The sequence below is a fragment of the Paramormyrops kingsleyae genome, chromosome 17 (assembly GCF_048594095.1).
Source record: "Paramormyrops kingsleyae isolate MSU_618 chromosome 17, PKINGS_0.4, whole genome shotgun sequence".
Taxonomy (NCBI): domain Eukaryota; kingdom Metazoa; phylum Chordata; class Actinopteri; order Osteoglossiformes; family Mormyridae; genus Paramormyrops; species Paramormyrops kingsleyae.
Window position 1 is genome coordinate 4,783,711 of NC_132813.1, and position 17,979 is coordinate 4,801,689.

A 17,979-nucleotide genomic window follows, 5' to 3' on the forward strand; every position below is an offset into this window, starting at 1 on the left:
CCTCAGAAGATGGCCTGGCCTTTCTGGGCATTGGCACTACGACGGGGGGGGGGGAGTTGATCATAAGAAGCAAGGCCTTCTACTATTCCTGTCCAGGACTCTATATTGAGATGGAAATCCAAACAGCCAGAGAACAAGCGGCCCTCTCACAGCTGGCTCCCACCCCCCCACGCTACCCGGGGCTGAATGGACTCGCTTGACGTTGGTGGGGTTTATTGCGGCGCGTTCCCAGACTGGTAAAGATAAGGATCGCTATCAAAGGGCCCCACTGATAGCGACGTTACGTCCGGATGGGGGTGGTGGCGGTGCTGGAGGTTTTATGGGGGGTGGGGTTGGGGAGTGATTGAGCAGGGAGCCCTGCTCTGAGACCCCAGCAGGGAAAGTCCACATAATTCAAGACAGATTTGGTGGAGAGGTTGACCTGGGTCGGGACCCTTTGGACACGAAAACGGCCAGCGATTTAACCTCTTGCTCGTGCGTTAACTGGTGAGGAGCAGAGTGTCTCTTGCACGTTTCTTTTACGAGAAGCGTCAGAAGTGGCACCCACTGCCCATAGGAGTCACACGCTGGGAGGCAAAAACAACAAAGGCTCTACAGACGCCATCCTGACGCAAAGCTGAGTGCTGCTGCCCCAGGGAAAGCGCCCTATGCTGTTGACATTCACACATGCGTATGACATGCAACTATGTATGGTGTGTGTTTATTTTTTTTCCCCGCATCTTGTTTCTGAGTTGCTTGCCATTGCATCATCTGGTCGCCGGGTTGAGAATGAGCATGGTCAAATGAGATGTTTCCGCTCTGATGTCAGCGAAGGAGATTTCTGAAGAATTCCCATTCATCGCTGCCTTGTGATCAGTTCATATTACCACTCCGCCGGTCACCCAGGTCACCCGCCCCCCTGCCAGCCCCCAACCCTCACTGGAGACACAGCCAGACTGCGGAATCACGATTTCACACCCCGGCTGAGACGCATGGCCTTTGTCGCCGCTAATTTGGTTCATGTGTTCACCCTCCCCCCCCCCCCCCCCCCCCCCCACAAGCAAGCAGACTCCTCGGGCACGCCAGGGAGTCTGCTCTGTGGGGTGATGGTCTAGAATGGGACGTGTTCCGGGTTTGTGTGGGACTAGAATGGCAGGCAGGATAGCAGAATGTGGTAAATATCTCCCGCTGTCACGGTAAACGGATGCGGGGCAGGAGGGTTGCGACCTGGGGGCGTTTTTTGTGAAACTTGACCTAAAAGAAACAGCCACCGGTAGCTTCTACTGGTGCTTCAAGTCATAGGTTGCATAGGTGGCTCTCAAAGGGTGGGCCAGCTGGGGATGTGTGGTATCTTCTTTGCTTGTGAAGAATAGGCAGTAGGGGTTTGGTATTTACTGCCTGGTCTGGCCTGGTGCCGTCCCAGTTAGGCCCTGGTTGTGTGCAGGCTGCCAGAAGCACGTGATGCAAGGATACAAGAGAGGAGTGAGTGGCTAGACCCAGCGGCGGGAGTGAGAAGTATGTCTCTGTCTCCTCGGCTCTCAAGGGGGGGTAAATAGGAGCCAACGCAATTGATCTAGTCTGGTCTACTTCTCTGTCTCGCTCCCTATGCCGATCCTCAGAATGGACAAGACTTATAATGAAGGAGGGACATGAATGAAGACAAGAGGGCCAAATATTCTGTCTGATCTCCCCCCCACCCCTTTGCCCCGGGGATGGTGTGAGTCATTGAAAGCTCATCTTTACTCTGTCTTACAACATCAAATTCGCCTGCTAATGGACTTTCATTCTGAGAAAAAAGAAAAAAAAAACAAAAATCAGGTTAGAAGTCTGGTTCACAGAAGCCCATTGCTGCGCGAGATACAGGGCGTCCCTAATAAAGCTGTACAGACCAGGCATTTATTCAATGCCCATTTCACAAGTGGTTCCCAAACTTCTCCTCAACGTCTTTTAGCCTTTCTGAGTATTTGTTCTCGTTCAACAAAGAAACATCTGAGTTCCCTTCCACCACCAGACCGTCTAGGTTAGGCTAGTTTACTGATTTTTGAATCAGGTCTAATGAAAGACGGCAAATCTATAGAAGTGCTTAAGAAGAAACTACATTGCATAATATCTGCCAGGTGACAACATAATTAGCACAACAATGTTAGAAATGCTATTCTTGCTGTTAAATTTTAATATTTATTTTTGCACGTTGGCTGATGATAGGCTAACCAAAGAGCAGATGGGGAGGGGGGCTTGGAAACAAAATACATAGCATCAGCTCCAGCCCACGCTGTCAGCTCGGGTTTGCGTGGGAGAGCGGGAGGCTGCAGCTGGGGGGGTGGGGTGGGGGGGGGGGCAGCACACTGCTGGGGAGTGGGTTTTGAAAGCACAGACACACTCGATCCATTTCACAGATGAGCCGAGCCATAGATGTCCTCACTCTTCGCAGCTGGTTCCGTCTTATTCGGGGGGAGGGGACCCGGGTTTCTGTCTCTCCAGCTGAACCTGTCGACGTACCCCAGGCCACTCTCTAATTCCTTATGAGATATATATGTTTTGTTTGATCTCAAAAGCACATATGTGCAATCTTTTAGCTTATGTTAAGTTCAGTTACATTTCATGTATTCATTTCTGGCTAGGAAGCAATTTCATTTACAGATTTCTGGCTTAATAAAAACAGGGGGGTATTCTCCCAGCATCCTCGCTTTTGAGAGTGGAAGGCGGCCCCAGATTCGTTTTTCAGCGTAAGGAGTCGGACAAAAGATATGCTTGAGATGTTAATGTGAAAATGGGTCCCTTTGTATCGCGGAGATGCTCGACGCAAAACCAATAAAACGAGAGCCCTAATGCGCAATTAAGACTTTCTAAATGGAACGAGGGGAACATCTCGGGATAATCAAATCACGCTGCTGAGCATTTTCAGGCCCATCCATTTGCGTCGCCTGCATAATGCGGCGTGCCGATGTCCAGGGTCTGAGTCAATGAACTCCGCCATTGGGGTTGGGTTACAGCAGGAGGGTAAACGTGACACAGCTGTTGGTGTTTCAAGACAGGGTGCTGGTGAAAATGTATACAAACTATAAGATCCTTGGCAGTCTCCACAGCCTCTCCGAGGTGCCCCTCTTTCCGCCAATGAGGGAGGGGTTTCCCACCTGCTGCGTTCCTGGGCTTTTCACGGCGGATCTCTAAGCGCTTTTTCCTTCCGCGCCGGCTTCCTGGAGTTGCTCCGGTTACTCAAAGCCTCCCATGATAGCCGTCTCCTGGCCTTCTTAGAGGTAGCATTAGCATCCTTCTGAAGTGAAAGTGGATACGGCCCCACTGCTGCTCCCAGCCGGAGGAGCGGAGCATGAGTCCATCAATGAGGCTCGGAGGCTTCGCTTCATTCAGTCGAGGAAGCCGATGATCTCTGTCTCTGTCTCTGCCTTTTTTTGCGGTCTGAAATGGGTATTTCAGCTCTTGGTCAATCCATTGTAATGCCCCCCCCTCTCCACCCTGGGGGCTTCTTTGCCATGCACCCCATACATGCTCATCGGTTTCCATGTAGACCAGCAAAGCTAATTGAATCTACGGAAACCACCAGGCCCTGTTTAACCCATCAAAGGGGCCTCTGTCTTCCACTGGGTGCCCAGTGTCTTAATGGGAGAGAACAGTGGACTGTGTGTCACAAAGGCCGAAGCTTGGCATCACTGGAGGTGACATCATTGCCATGCACCCCCTCCCCTCCGAGACCCCTGACCCCAGCCGTTTCACCCTTGTAGTGCTTGGGCTACAGTGTCCCCTCTGTCTGTGGGGGGGGGGGGGGGAACATCGTAACCAGGGTGGTAGGGCCACTGCAGTTCACCGATAAGTATCTGCCCTTCCCCTCCCCCAGTTCTGACCCATACATGATGTGTCTTCAGCCAGCACTGGTCTTTGAGGTTAGGGTTTTACCGGGTCAGATGTCAGACTACCCTGCATGCTCATGCTGGCCTGACAACATGTACTGTCAAGCCCAAAGCAAATAAGCAAGGCCAACCCGTCTCTGGACACATCGGCGTCTTCAAGGGGGATTTTTTTTTGCGTTTGCAACTGTAAAGAATTCCGATTTACTCGAGAGACTGTAACTATGAAGCTGCTTCCAGGTTATGATGATTTCTTCAAATGTGGAAGTGCATACTGTTTGACAGGAGAATCTTTCCCTTGTCGGACAGATCTTGAGTGCGGCGATGTTCCTCTGCTCACCCCAGGGAGCAAGGAGATGATGTCCCAGGCTTTGAAAGCGACCTTCAGCGGCTTCACCAAGGAGCAGCAGCGTCTTGGAATACCCAAAGGTGCGAAAAGCCGGGGCGACCTCGAGTGCTGTCACACTGTTATCCCTGCTGCCGTCCATTACGACGTGTCCATAATGCTTGCTGAGAATTTCCTGTGTAAACTAACCTGGTCGGTGTCTCAGTCGGTTGGAGGTGCTTGCCTGAAACAGAGAGCCATCCTCGGTGCCACTGTTAAATATGAAGCTAATTAAAGTGACGATGAAGTAAATTAAAGGCACTCCTGGAATTTGGATGCTTGTTCATTTTTAAGGAATCTTTAAAATGCCCTTATTTTTTAAGGGGATTGTTGTGTTGAGGTGGGAAATGATTTAGGAGTATCAGGCTGTGCAACTAATTTTTATTTAACTTTTCACTAACATACAGTACTGTGAAAAAGGCGATAAAAGAAAATGTTCATATTTATTTGAGAAATATATGCACATTAAGATTAACACAATAAAAAAAACAAGATTTTCTTCTGTTCTCTGAAAGTTACTGATACGTGGTAAGATGGACAAACACCACTTTGCTTCCCAAACCTCTCCTCAGTCATTCCTTGTATTTGTTAAAATTCTCCACCAGCTCAATTAATGAATTGCCTTAATTAGTCAAATAACTCAATGAGGTATTAATTAGCCAATTGAAATTGCTAAGCTGACACACTTTAACAGACTTTAACAGACAATTTTACACCAACATATAGATCATTTAAAGATTATTTTCTTTGACTTCTTAAGATTTTTGCACAGTACTGTATATGCATAAAATAGAAAAAATATTAGCAGCTAGCAGGACTTGCATAGATCATACATATACTTGTTTAGGGTCCAGTGTTATGGTTGCTCCTCCTTCCAGCTCCCCTACATTCATGAATGCAGATGTGCATCAACACTAACAGCAATAGTCAGGCAGCCGCCCTGCAGTCTTGTAATCTTTTCCAAAATGGCTTCATTAACATGCAAAATATCACACCTCTGCTGCTCCCACGTTCATCCATCTCCTGCCTCACTCAGACCCCTGGCAGTGGACGGAGAACAACGTACGCGAGTGGCTAATGTGGATCATGAATGAATTCAGCCTAAAGAACGTGGACTTCCACAAGTTCTGCATGAGCGGCGCCAGCCTTTGTGCGCTGGGAAAGGAGCGCTTCCTGGACCTGGCTCCGGATTTCGTCGGGGACATCCTTTGGGAGCATTTAGAGATGCTTCAAAAAGGTACGGCGCCCATCGCCACTCCGTGGTTCTCGCCGCAGGATCACTACCGCCGTCGGCTTGAGGCCAAGGTCTTTTTTTGCAGGCCAGCTTTTGTGAGATCGACCCGTTTCTGCTTACTTCTTATTGCCAGATTCAGCGCAGTCATTTTGTCAGTAATCAAAGATTCATAGAGAACAGAAAACGACTGGTTGCTTAACAGTGAACATTTTTGTCTTGATGTAGATGTGAAGCATTTTCCCATCAACAGCCTAACCTCCTTCCAGGAATCTCGCTATACCTCAGATTACTTTGTCAGTAAGTATGAATTTCAGCTACACACTATTGTATCTGTGTTTCTGGGACACTATTCTCCAGTATTGATGAGTATTAATAAATGAGGCCCTGTTAGATCTTGCTATACTTGCCTAGTTCTTCAAGAGCTCATTTGACTCATTGTCTTCCATGAAAATTACTGTGAGTAAGATCAGTGGCACCCTTCCTGGTCCCCCCGCCCCACTCTTTCCTTCAAGATTATGGCAGTGAGCACCCACAGTGCGTTCCCCCCTCAGAATACTCGGAGCCTGGATTCATCACAGAGTCATACCAGACGCTGCACTCCATCAGTTCCGAGGACCTGCTGACGCTCAAGTATGAAAGCGAGTACCCCAGTGTCATCCTGCGGGACGCCCCACTCAGCCAGCAGCCAGGGGATTACGTGTCCATCAAGCAGGAAGTCATCTCCCCGGACAACATGTGCGTGGGCCGTCTCAGTAGAGGTAAGTCCCGCCCACTTCCACCAACCCCCCAATCACTATCTGTGCCCTAGGCTCCGTATAGATGTGAGTCTGAATGCTGAGGCTGCAAAATTAACAGAGAACTGAAGTTTGTGTCAGCAGGACTTGATCTCTACTTGGTGTTATGAGTTTCCGTGGGTTTAAAAAAAAACAAAAAGTACATCCAACCGACCAATGAGGAGAGGGAACTTGGGCACAATGAGGTGAACAGTGTTGACCACAAGATGTTTTCCATACATCAGCCAAGTCCACAGCTGACTGTTTCCCCTTGCCCACAAGATTACGTGTACTTTCATTTTGCCATAAACTAAACAGAAGTGGGGCCTTTTATAAGAATTTAGGCTCAGATGCTGCTACAGTCAGCTACAAGGCAAAAACCGTGTCGCCAGCAGACTTTTCTGCAGCGGCAGAGGCCCCGTGAGATCACACACGTCCCGCTCGACAGGGGCCACGCCTGCTTCTTTGGCAAGCCACATTGGGGAAGCACTGCAAGCCATAAGAGAGAGAGATGCTCTTTGGTTTGGTTGCGGCTGGGGTAAAACCACTTCGGCCGTTTGACTGTGCGGGGAAAACTGAATTGTTTGTGTCAAAGTGAGAAGCTCGCTAAGCCACACTCTGGCTCCGGCCTTTATGTAAAGTGGCAGAGGCGCAGTAACCTTTAAGCGCCTTCACCAAGTCTGCCTGGTGTGCAGCTTTCAAGTTCTCAGGAAACGTGGAGGGCGTCAAGACGGCTGGGGCAGCGTGGTCCAGTTTTCTGCTCTTTTCTTACACTCAGTTAATTTCTTCCTACGGATAACAAAACAAAACAAAAATAATAATTCCAAAAGCCTTGTTTTTTCTACGTGTCCCATCCCACGGATAAGCGTTGAGTTACTCTAATCTAAAAAGGCAGTGCGGAAATAAAGATAACTGGACTGTTCACTGCGAATCTCGCCCAGTGCTTATTTGTAATGAATGATGGAAATGACTGTGGCATCGTCAGACTAGCATGTTTATTCACTTTTGCCATGCCGTTGTTTTAATGCTTTAAATAGAACTTGGTAGAAAATGCAGCTTTTTATCTTTGATTGGCCCAATGGAAGTGATATGTCCCGTAGTCTTTCCAATCCGAACCGACAAAGTCTTTGCATGACAATTGCTGGTTTGGGACACCGTGCTGGGTGGCTTGTTCACTCCCTCTCTGTGAAAAATTACCTCCAGCTTGGTCCCTGTTCCACTGCGACTGCAAAGTTTGGAAAAAAAAAGAAAACACAAAGCAGCTCAGTGATTTGAGTTAAAAGATTTCTATGTGTGTTCAAGAAATGAAATAAAGTACAGGAAATATGCAAGTTTACAGTACATTTATGCTGTGGGTGAAGAATAGCATGCATTTGCTCTTTTCTGGATTTTGATTTAAATGAATTTCATCGATGACTTATTGCAAGAATGACGCCATTGTTTAATATTAAGCAATATTCATAATGGTATTAAAATATTGATCACAAGCACCAGTAGGGCTGTGAGGTGAATAAGTGCTGTTCGTGGAGTTCCGCCATTTTTTACTCCACCATTTCAGGTTGTCGGCGGCTTGGGTTGATGGATACCTCTCATGAATGGCTTTGTGACCCCCCCCCCCCCCAGGGAAACTTGGTGGCCAGGACTCCTTCGAGAGCATGGACAGCCTGGAGAGTTGTGACCGGCTCACACAGTCCTGGAGTAGCCAGTCGTCTTTTGGCAGCCTGCAGCGTGTGCCCTCGTACGACAGTTTCGAGGTGGTGGACGAATACCCCGCGGCGCTACACAAGCCCAAGGGGACCTTCAAGGACTACGTGAGGGAGCGGTCCGACCTCAACAAAGACAAGCCTGTTATCCCTGCTGCCGCCCTTGCTGGTTACACAGGTGCGACCTGCCCCTTACTCATGTTTCATTCAAGCTTCTTTACTACAAAATCTTCTCTTACCTAAAAAATAACTTTTCCTATTAATGAGTTCCCGGCCAAAAACTTCACAGACAACATAGCGATGTGGTTTAAGTTCTACAGAATGCTAAGGAGTCCCTCCTTTAAAGAGTCACATTATTAAATGATACAGTTAATGTGCTAATATGTATTTCTTGGGCTATAGAGGATCAACACGACAGAAATCATCTGTATTGACTGTTCTCCTCTTGTTCACTATGGACCAGTTGTGACTAGACTGCGATACTGCGGGGCCTCGGTTCAGGAGTTACGCTCGTGCTGCGATTGTGCAGCATGAGTATGGCAGGGATTGTGTTAAGATGCAGGTTTCTGGAGAAGCAGCACATACCCAGCCAGTGGTCACATTTGATAACACGTACATGATGCTGTTACTTTAGACATCTGCCGCATCAGATTATCTTTTTAAAAGAAAAGAAAGCTAGATTAATCAATCTAGATTGTCAAAGCCAGGTACATTACAGGAAACAAACAAAACTTTGCCGTGTCTTGTCCTCACTCTGCTTCACCCTGAAGAGCTTTCGAATGCTGGTTTTATCTCCCCCACATCTCGACCTATTTTTCAAGTTGTCTTGGCAACTCTGCAGCAGCCCTAAATGATACCTGCCTGTACATTTTGCACTCGAGGGTAAATTTATCTCAGAGGACCTCTTTCAACCTGCATAGTAGATTGTAGCAAAAAGGAGAGGGACTCGATTACTATCTAAAAACTCCCAACCATTTGCTCGTCAGCTTGACAGAGAGATTTTACATGTTTTCCTTGTTGGTTTCTACATGAAGGCCTTATTATGCTCTGCATTGCCCAGCAACGTGAAGACGTTTTAGCACATTTGAACCTTTTCAAAAGGTATTAGTGAGGTGGATGAAAATGTTTAGCACTATTATGTTAGCTATGCTAACACTGTTAGAAGTGTTTACATACTACTTTGGCTGAGCTTATTCTGAGGATTCTAAACTGGCAATTGTGTTTTCATGGAACATGCACCCTATTTGTAGGCATTTGACCACATACTTTAAGGGAAGAGTAGTTTTTTTGTTTATGTGTTATATAGCAGGACAATAACATTAGAATTTCCTGAATAACAGAGACTCTGTGACTTGGGCTGTTTCATTTCAGTTGGCACCCTTTTGGTTTCAGTGTAGCACCCAAGAACGTCTCAGAGCTAGAAACAGGGGCTGAGACCCTCTGTTTCCTGATGGGGCAAGAAGGTGGGTGTTGAGTGTCATAGGAGAGGTTGAAAGGGGAGAGGGTGGCGACGGGTGAGAGGGATGACTTTCTCAGCCGAGAGCCTGGTGCCCTAACATTCCGTTAAGGACCGCCACTAATCATCTGAAAATTCAGTCACAAAGTTATTCGGGGCAGAGACGAGGGGGATTGCCGTTTTTGCATTTGCGTCACGACTGCGTTTGATTCAGATTTTGTTGTACCTCTCACTTTCTCCTGGCTTGTCTGCTGGTCTACCTTTTTTGCTTTACCGACCTATGCAGTATACACTGAGGTATTAGCGTCAGATCAGACAAAATATGCATTTACATAACCCACAATGCTCAGTAAAGATGAAAAAGTAAAAAACAAACAACCACACAGAACCACACTTTGGCTTTTTACAAGAAACTACAATTAAGTTAGAACTATCAAAGCCGATCATGGTGTCCTATAGCTTTGGACACTTATATCCTCATCATGGTTTGCCTAGAATTCAATAATAAAGATATAATTACAATGTTGGGACTTCTTGATTGTGTTACCATGATATACCAAATAGTCACGTAATAAATGAGAAAAGTTAATAAAATAATTTCTGCAGGACACATTGTTTACATTGCAATGCCTTTGCATGATGGAACGGCCTCAAAATCAACTTAAAACACAGCACAACAAAATAATGCAGGTCTTCCACTTAGGATAACGGATGATTACATTTGTCAGAAATCTAGAATGACTTCAGTGACAGTTTATATAAGAGAAGCAGCCGAGATTTGATGAATATAAGCATTAAGCGTGTGGGCAGCACTGGAAGCAAACCTCATGGTAAATTGTTTAGTACCAGACATTTAGTGTCAGGAAAGCGGTATGAAACCAGCACTCTGGGGAAGTGTTAGTGTAGTTTTATAGTGTAAATTGTTATCCGGCCAAAAATGACTGTGTATGTCACCAAACTTAAACACGCGACATCGTTTTCCCAACAATAAGCCATCTGAATGCGGGACATACACGTATACGTTTGTATAATAATCAGAATAACTGTTTATGAAAGCATAAGCCTCCATTTCCTGTCGCTGCACCGCAAACTCAGGCATAAGTATGTCTCTCGTCAAGATCGGAGGGCGATAAGAAAGGTGAGAGATAGCTGAGGCATTGCCTTCGCCGTGAGGTTTTCTTGTTTGTCACCTCGAAGAGGAACGGCCAGAAACTGCCTGAACCGGTGTACTTTCACAACCTCGTTTGGTCTGGTTAGGCTAACGGCTTCGCGAAACCACCTGCCCCGGGAGAAACATGCACCGTGAGCTTTATTCATTTTCTTCTTCTTCCTTTTGCATGCTGCCAGCGTCTGCTGAAACACCGCCGTGAGGTTTGCTAGCCAGGAAACGGGGCAGCAGAAAATGAACGACGGCTGCCTCCGTGCCAGACCAGAGCCCAGGTCTCGCCTGTTTCAAGGGGACGTGCTTTTAAACCTTTACGAGGCGAGCTAACCCAGGAAAAATAAGTAGGACATAAAATGCTGTGGCAAGCACAAACCTGGCCCTATGATCTCGCTCCTTCTTCATATTGCGCTCCGGTGGAGGACCTTTGAAGTGGTAATTCTGGACGGGCCTTTAATAGATTAGGCTAGTTGCTGCTGGATTGTGATTTAGGGGTGAAGCGGTGCAGTTAGGCTGTAGATAAAGTCACCATATCAGAAGACATGGGCAGCACTGCAAAACAGCAGTAGAGGAAATTTCAAAACTGTGCAAGAAATCTCATGGTTTATCTTGAAAGACTCCACTGAATTTATTCCTTACTGTTTAGCTCGGGTTCTGATTAGAGTATCTGTCTCCTGATTATGTCAAGGTAGGCCACTGCATCTCAGGATAATCGCTGGCATAATTTGGATGACAGCCTGCTAGAATCCACCCTGGTGTTCTGTGTAGATCACGCATTAAAGCCTTCAATACTTTTGCAAGGCGTTTGCAAAGTGTAGTCGATGCATCATGGCTTTAGATAGATCTGCTAACAAGGTGCCGGTTCGCCTGTACAGTTGCCACCTGTGGTAAGCAGAGAGAACCACCACTGGGATTTATATGCGTCGAAGTCGATGGAGATGCTGCAGCCAGTCTCACACAGAACATGTTGACCTATCCTCACGTTATCTTGGATAACTTGGGTCAAATAACTTGCTCTCACAGCGCCACGGTGACAGTCTTTGGTTCTTCGGGTTAGGATGCTGTACCTGTCATCAATCCCATGTCCGGCAAAGTGACCATTGAGCCCCACAAATGGCCCTTAACTAAGACCATTGGCCCCCAATTGCTCCAGGGGACTGCAAAATGAATGAATGAACGAATGAATGAAAATATCAGCGTCCATGTAAACACAGAAACACTTGATTATGCAGTTTCCCTGTGAGAGTGGATGATCCCTCCGGTTCTGGTGAAATGGGACTTCCCAGAACGAGGGGGATGCTAACCAGACCCGTACCAAGGCGTCACGGAGGTCCAGCAGCAAGATGCTTACGGAGAGACTGCTCTGTTACTGATTTATCAGTCCTCATTTCAGGCATTCCCCGGATTCACTCTGATGAAGACATTTTTTTCAGTTTTTAGCCAGAGTGACATTGTCCTCATGGAATTTATATGGCATGGAGGAAACTAGAAAAAAAGTATAGAAATAAATTACATACCCATTAGACTATAGAGATGACATGTTTTAAAGAATGCATATATATTTGTCAACATGTAGCACATATTGTATTTATAAGTGGATCTGAGTGAAAATGTTCCATTGTTTTACTAGTTATTAGCTTATTATGAAAGGATCGGTAATGAATCGTAGTCGTGTGTTCGGTTGCTGCACTTTGGACGTTTCGCTCTTGGGTAGCCAGCCAATGGTTCCCTGTGCTAAGCGATGGTTCTGATCCATCATTCCGCTTCTGTCGTGCAGGCAGCGGACCCATTCAGCTGTGGCAGTTTCTCCTGGAGCTTCTGACGGACAAGTCCTGCCAGACCTTCATCAGCTGGACGGGAGACGGATGGGAGTTCAAGCTTTCTGACCCGGACGAGGTGAGAGGCCGAGGGTCGGCGATTAGCGGGGTGGGGCTATAAAGGGGAACGTTTATACTTTGAAGGCGGCATTCGTTAACTAGACAAATGTCAATCCCACACCTTCTATTGAACGACCTACAGAATCATCATGTAGTTTCCATGAAGTTACATTTCATTGCTAATCCAGTTGAGCATTAATAAGGTATTTCCACATCCGTTACAATCATATTGATTATTTGCGATTTGCACATTTGGAAGTATTCTTATCTAGCATTAGTTCTGGATTGTTTTCTTTGACAGACCTCAGGAATGAAAATCCATCTCCCCTGTATTAGAAAATAATGTGCAATTTCTCCACTTTTATATTCCTTCTGAAAGACGTGCGCAGAAGAATTTTAGCACAATTTGTTTGTGTAATAAATAACATCAGACTGACTGATGGTCTTGCCGCACTGGGAACAAAAAGGCCCTGAAATTTTTGGGTACCATTTTTCCCTCATTTCCCACATAGCTATAGATGATAGCTGAGATGTTAGAGACTGTGTGTCTCGCCCCTCGGCCGCGTCTCTGCTTACGCCGTGTGATGAAGTGTCGGTCATTCTCGCAGGTGGCCCGGAGGTGGGGGAAGAGGAAAAACAAGCCCAAGATGAACTACGAGAAGCTGAGCCGGGGTCTCCGTTACTACTATGACAAGAACATCATCCACAAGACGTCGGGCAAGCGCTACGTCTACCGCTTCGTCTGCGACTTGAAGAGCCTGCTGGGATACGCGCCTGAGGAGCTACACGCCATGTTGGATGTTAAGCCCGACACGGACGAGTGAGGAGGGGCTGGGAGGGCGCACCGGGTGTGGGAGGGGGGTTAGATACCGGGTGCTAGAAGGATTTATGTGCAGACTGGTGGGCGTGCTGGGACCAATCCAAAGTCTTTTTTAACGCATAGCTCCAGCCAGTTTTACTGTTTGGGCTCTTTGCGACAACGACGTCGAGCGAAATGGCTCTGCCACTGTCGCGTACCTCGCCTTAGCCTCATTCACCCAGGACCACGTGTATGAAAACAATATTCGTACATATATTTATAGACACATAGATTGTAGACACATATAAATGCATATGCGTGTAAATAAGAGATTGCATCGTGGCTCGAGGTAAATGGACAGCTATCGGTTAAAAAAGACGACAATTCTGCTTAATAGCACAAGCAACTGACATGGAGGGGAGCAGGAAAAAAGTGGAAGATGGCGAGATGGACAAGGTCCGGGACGAAACGGTTCCTGCCACGATAACTGTTGCCAAAATTTCAGAGGAACTATATAAAGTATATGATATATACATACTTGCAGCCTCTCTGCACACAGAACATGGGCAGAGCTCTAAGCCGAGATCCAAAAAGTGTTTCATTGTCGAATTTTGTTTTTTTTTTTTGTTTTTTTTTTACTAGAAGTTTGTGCCAGTATTATTTTCTTTAACTCCTGTCTTGATGAATTCCATGTTATGTAGGTGTGTGCTAGCATTTCCCCCAGAAGATCTTATGTTTATGGGGGTAGGAAACTGTAAAATTATAAATGTTTGTCGATTCTGGCCCTATATGGAGGGATAATCTGACAATTGATTTTTGCTTCTGTTGCCACTGACATTTTCATATGTGTTGAAAACATGCTTAGTCATTTCAAGAGAGGCCAGTTCCCACAACTGAAAGTGGCCGTTTTGCTTCTTGACTGCAGCAGTTGCCTTCGTGTTGCAAACATATTCCCTCAGCGTTAAAACACATGCACTCACACACACAGCACTCACTGCAAAGTAGCTTGTAGTCGTTTCCTTGTTGGCCTTTTCAACGGCTTCCACACGCATCCTCGGGCTTTCAGGTTATGTGAGGGTTGAAATACTGTTGACATGGGTTAGCTGTCAGGAGCTCTGTGTCACAGAATAGCCCAGTTTAACAGCCGCCTCATGTCATACAGCTGCAGTACGTGGATGGCGAAGCTCATGTTTGATAATTTTTTTATTTTGCTACCAGAGGTGTGATAATGCCGTAAAATATAGCATAGTATTCCTAATTCTACCTGCATTTACATTTTCAGCATTTTAGCAGCCGGCAGTTTTTGTTTTTTTTTCTTGCAGCAAAACAGTTCCTGAAATCAGCAAATGATGTTGGAAAATTAACCTGAAAAGTGACAAATCTTAAAAGTCGAGGCAAAGGCGAAGGAAAACCCTGCTCGTTTAATTGAATCAGGGCTGTAATTGAATTGCGAGCCATTTGCTTGAGGTATTTGTTACAGAGGAAGGACTGGGAACGTAGGTTGAATGTACTGTATTACAGTTTATATTAGAAATTCAATAACCTTGGGAGAAGAATAAGCGTCTCTCATCTTACACTGAGTTAAGTTGCCTAAAGTCGTAATGAGCAAGACTGGCCATTGTAACCCAAGGGTTTTTCCTGGAATGAGAAGGTAAACAGACAGAATGGGTTGAAAAGGGGATACTGAAAAGAGTTGCTCTATATTTTGAGAGACTGTAGGCGTCAAAGGAGTCAGGGCGAATTACGAGGTATTTGCTGGTCCGCTTCACTTCATAAATAGATGGATGGGAAATGGCCCTACGGTCTGGATACATATTTGGCCATTGGGGTTTTAAGGACTGCATTTGGTGGACTGAAAATCCGAAGCGTTCACCCTTCTGTTTTGTTGTAGCTAGCCGATTCTACTAATAAGCGTTAAAGAAACAGCAGTATGAAGGAACACTTGAGCTACGAGAACGTTTTTGAGGGGAATGCATCTTGGTCGATATCGAGGACGTATGAAGTATAAAGCGACATTGTTTTATCAGATTTATGAGAGATACGTCAGATTTTTTTTTGGCCAAACATTATTCTATTGAGATTGGATGATGCATTACTGACATATTTATGTATTGATTCAAAGCAGTTGAATTTAAACAAGATGTTTCAAGACCAGGTTTCCCCCCGGATAAAGTCAAAGAAAGGCCATGTCAGGATGCCGCTCAATGGGAATATCACTGTATGAAGACTGTTTGGGAAAAGCCAGTCTTAAAATATCATCTTAAAATAAAAATGTTATTGTTTACAATGGCAGAATGTCACTTGTTGTGCTTATAATACCATTGCAGTTGTCTGTTTGTACAGATTGTATTTCATATGATCTATTAGGAGGAGCTCAATCCAAAAACAAACAAAACAGATAATGCTAGGGAACAAAATGTCAGAAATGGTCATGATGTACATCCACTCTCTCATAAACAGGGGCTGGAATTTTGTAGGTGAAGGATGGTCTTCTTCCCGATTTTATCCAAATAAATGATAGGCCTTAAATTTCCCTGCCGGACAATCCATTTATACTTGTTGCCATGGGTGAGATTAAAAAGCTTTACTTCCACACTTGCTAGTTGCATCCGGTTGTGTTTTATGAACTGGGGTTACATAAAGGATGCCGGGGGGGGGGGGGGGATCAGAAATCTTTAGTGGTTCCCCTGTTTATGGATCGATCCTGACATCTTCCGTTTACACACATGTTGCCGAACATACATACTGAACCTCTGAAAACAAAAGAAGTTTGTCTGGTGTGAGCTAGGATAAACATGCAGTTGTTTCATTCCTTATATGTTTTTGTTCATTCTGTCATTCCAAAGAGTGTTTTATGTGAAACGCACTGGTGTGGAGGTTTGGCCTTCTGGATAACTGCTTTCACTGTGCCATCCACAGCTTTGGGCTAAATAAAAATTCTTTGTCTTTTTACAGAATCATCTGCGTTATAGGACGTAGCTTCTCTGGCTACAAAACCTTATCAGTGAGAAAATCATATTGTGTACCCTCAGTGTTATGTATATTGTAATCATTGTGTTGCACGGATCATGTTAAATGGACTTTATTTTGACATTTACAAACACACACACACACACACACACTCATCCAGACACACACTTATAATCTGTGGTATTTAAATGCATACCACCTAGTATTCCGTAAGGAATTTTTGTCGTTGATGTTACTGTTGTTCCTGTTTTTTGTATATTTTATAGTGTTCCTGTATTTTTTATGTTATTGAGATCTTTTTTAAGTATTGTTTCACGAACATTTGAATATTTTTCAAATAATTTATATTTTATAAACTTTGAAATATAAGATGCAGACAGCTGGTGCTTTAACAGGAAATGAAGGTAGAGGTGGGAATAAATAAATGTAGCGATTTTTCTTTTTTATATACATAAGAAAATGAACAAAATATTGAAGACCTGTCTGCAAAACAGTTACGTAAGAAAAGGCTGATGCTGGCCCATCATTGATTTCTGCTGGAAGGTTTTTTATAAACTGTAGCGTCTATTCTTATTGTACTAAATTGTTATGTTACAGAAATATATGTGAGAAAATGCTGAACTGTCCTGTGTGGTGTGTTTTCATTTTTTGTTTGCCTGGGGAGGAGCGGCTGAAGTGTCAAAATGAGTACTGATCTCAAAAGATCTCCCCACCATAGAAGGCCACATTCCTGCAATTTTGACACCTGACCAGTATAAAGCATCAATAGGGACCTGGTGCCCTTTAAATGCCATTGGAAACCAAGAGAGATGAATTGATACGGTTGCTAACCATTGTAGGGTTATGATCCGCAGCATAATTTATTCATGCCTCTGATTAATGTGATTTGTTAAAGTTTAATAAGCACTTAGCTCCATTCCATGCCCACTCTATGAACACTGGTAAAGCATTTTGACAATGGAAGGCATTAAGATACATGTGCAAGGATGAACATGCCAGATGTTCACTTAGGACACATGCAGACATTGATACATAAGACCCCATATTCTCAGCATTGTGAGATGGACACAGGAGGTTGTGAGATAGAGGGCTCACTTCCTCACCAAACAGCATTACTGTTAAAGTGCTATCAGAGATTCAAGGAGAGGCTCTGCTGTCAGCTTACTTATGCTGGGATGCTGTCCTTGAAGTACTGGTTGTTATTTATTTTTTAAAAGGACCTCAGTTCTTTTGGTGTTGTTTGAAGTAGACCAAGGAGGATTTAAAGGGTACAGTAAATGGTTATTTTATTTTTTGGGAGTTAAACATTAAATGCTTGACTTTCAGAGTGTACCATGCCCTGTATTGCTTATGATGCTCAGGGTAATTAGAATTAAGTGATCAGTGTCAACACACCACAGCACACAGTGCGCAACAACGAAATGTGTCCTCTGCATTTAACCCCTATGTGACTTTCGTGACATAGCAGGGGGCAGCTAATTCAGCTGCCTGGGGAGCAGTGCTTGGGGGCAGTATCTTGCTCAGTGTACCTCAGTGGTGCCTTGTTAGTCAGGGATTCGAACCTGCAATCTTTCAATTACAAGTGCGCTTCCTTAACCATCAAGCCACCACTGCCCACAAGTGTCTAAGAGGTTGAAACAGAGAATACAATGATTGCTTTCAATATTTATTTTTCTTTGTTTAATGACAAGACCGTCACAGGCATTGATCTCACTCAACCAGAATCCCCAACCTTTCCCAGTATCGAGATATTGTGATACAGATTTTTTCCACCTGAA

At 45.0% G+C, this 17,979-nt stretch overlaps 1 protein-coding gene across 4 annotated transcripts in view; it reads left to right on the plus strand.

Annotated features, from left to right (window-relative positions):
- Positions 1 to 16,822, plus strand: part of LOC111849333 (protein C-ets-1) — a 38,357-nt gene extending 21,535 nt beyond the window's left edge. For 3 of the 4 annotated variants that reach the window (XM_023822121.2, XM_023822141.2, XM_023822149.2), the window contains 7 exons: positions 4,152 to 4,271; positions 5,264 to 5,464; positions 5,687 to 5,758; positions 5,974 to 6,219; positions 7,858 to 8,115; positions 12,333 to 12,451; positions 13,041 to 16,822. In XM_023822121.2, the coding sequence (XP_023677889.1) occupies positions 4,152 to 4,271; positions 5,264 to 5,464; positions 5,687 to 5,758; positions 5,974 to 6,219; positions 7,858 to 8,115; positions 12,333 to 12,451; positions 13,041 to 13,256 (1,232 nt within the window). In that variant the 3' untranslated portion in view covers positions 13,257 to 16,822. The remainder of the gene's footprint in view (positions 1 to 4,151; positions 4,272 to 5,263; positions 5,465 to 5,686; positions 5,759 to 5,973; positions 6,220 to 7,857; positions 8,116 to 12,332; positions 12,452 to 13,040) is intronic. The other variant, XM_023822132.2, reaches the window with a different exon arrangement.
- Positions 16,823 to 17,979: the final 1,157 nt, after the last annotated feature.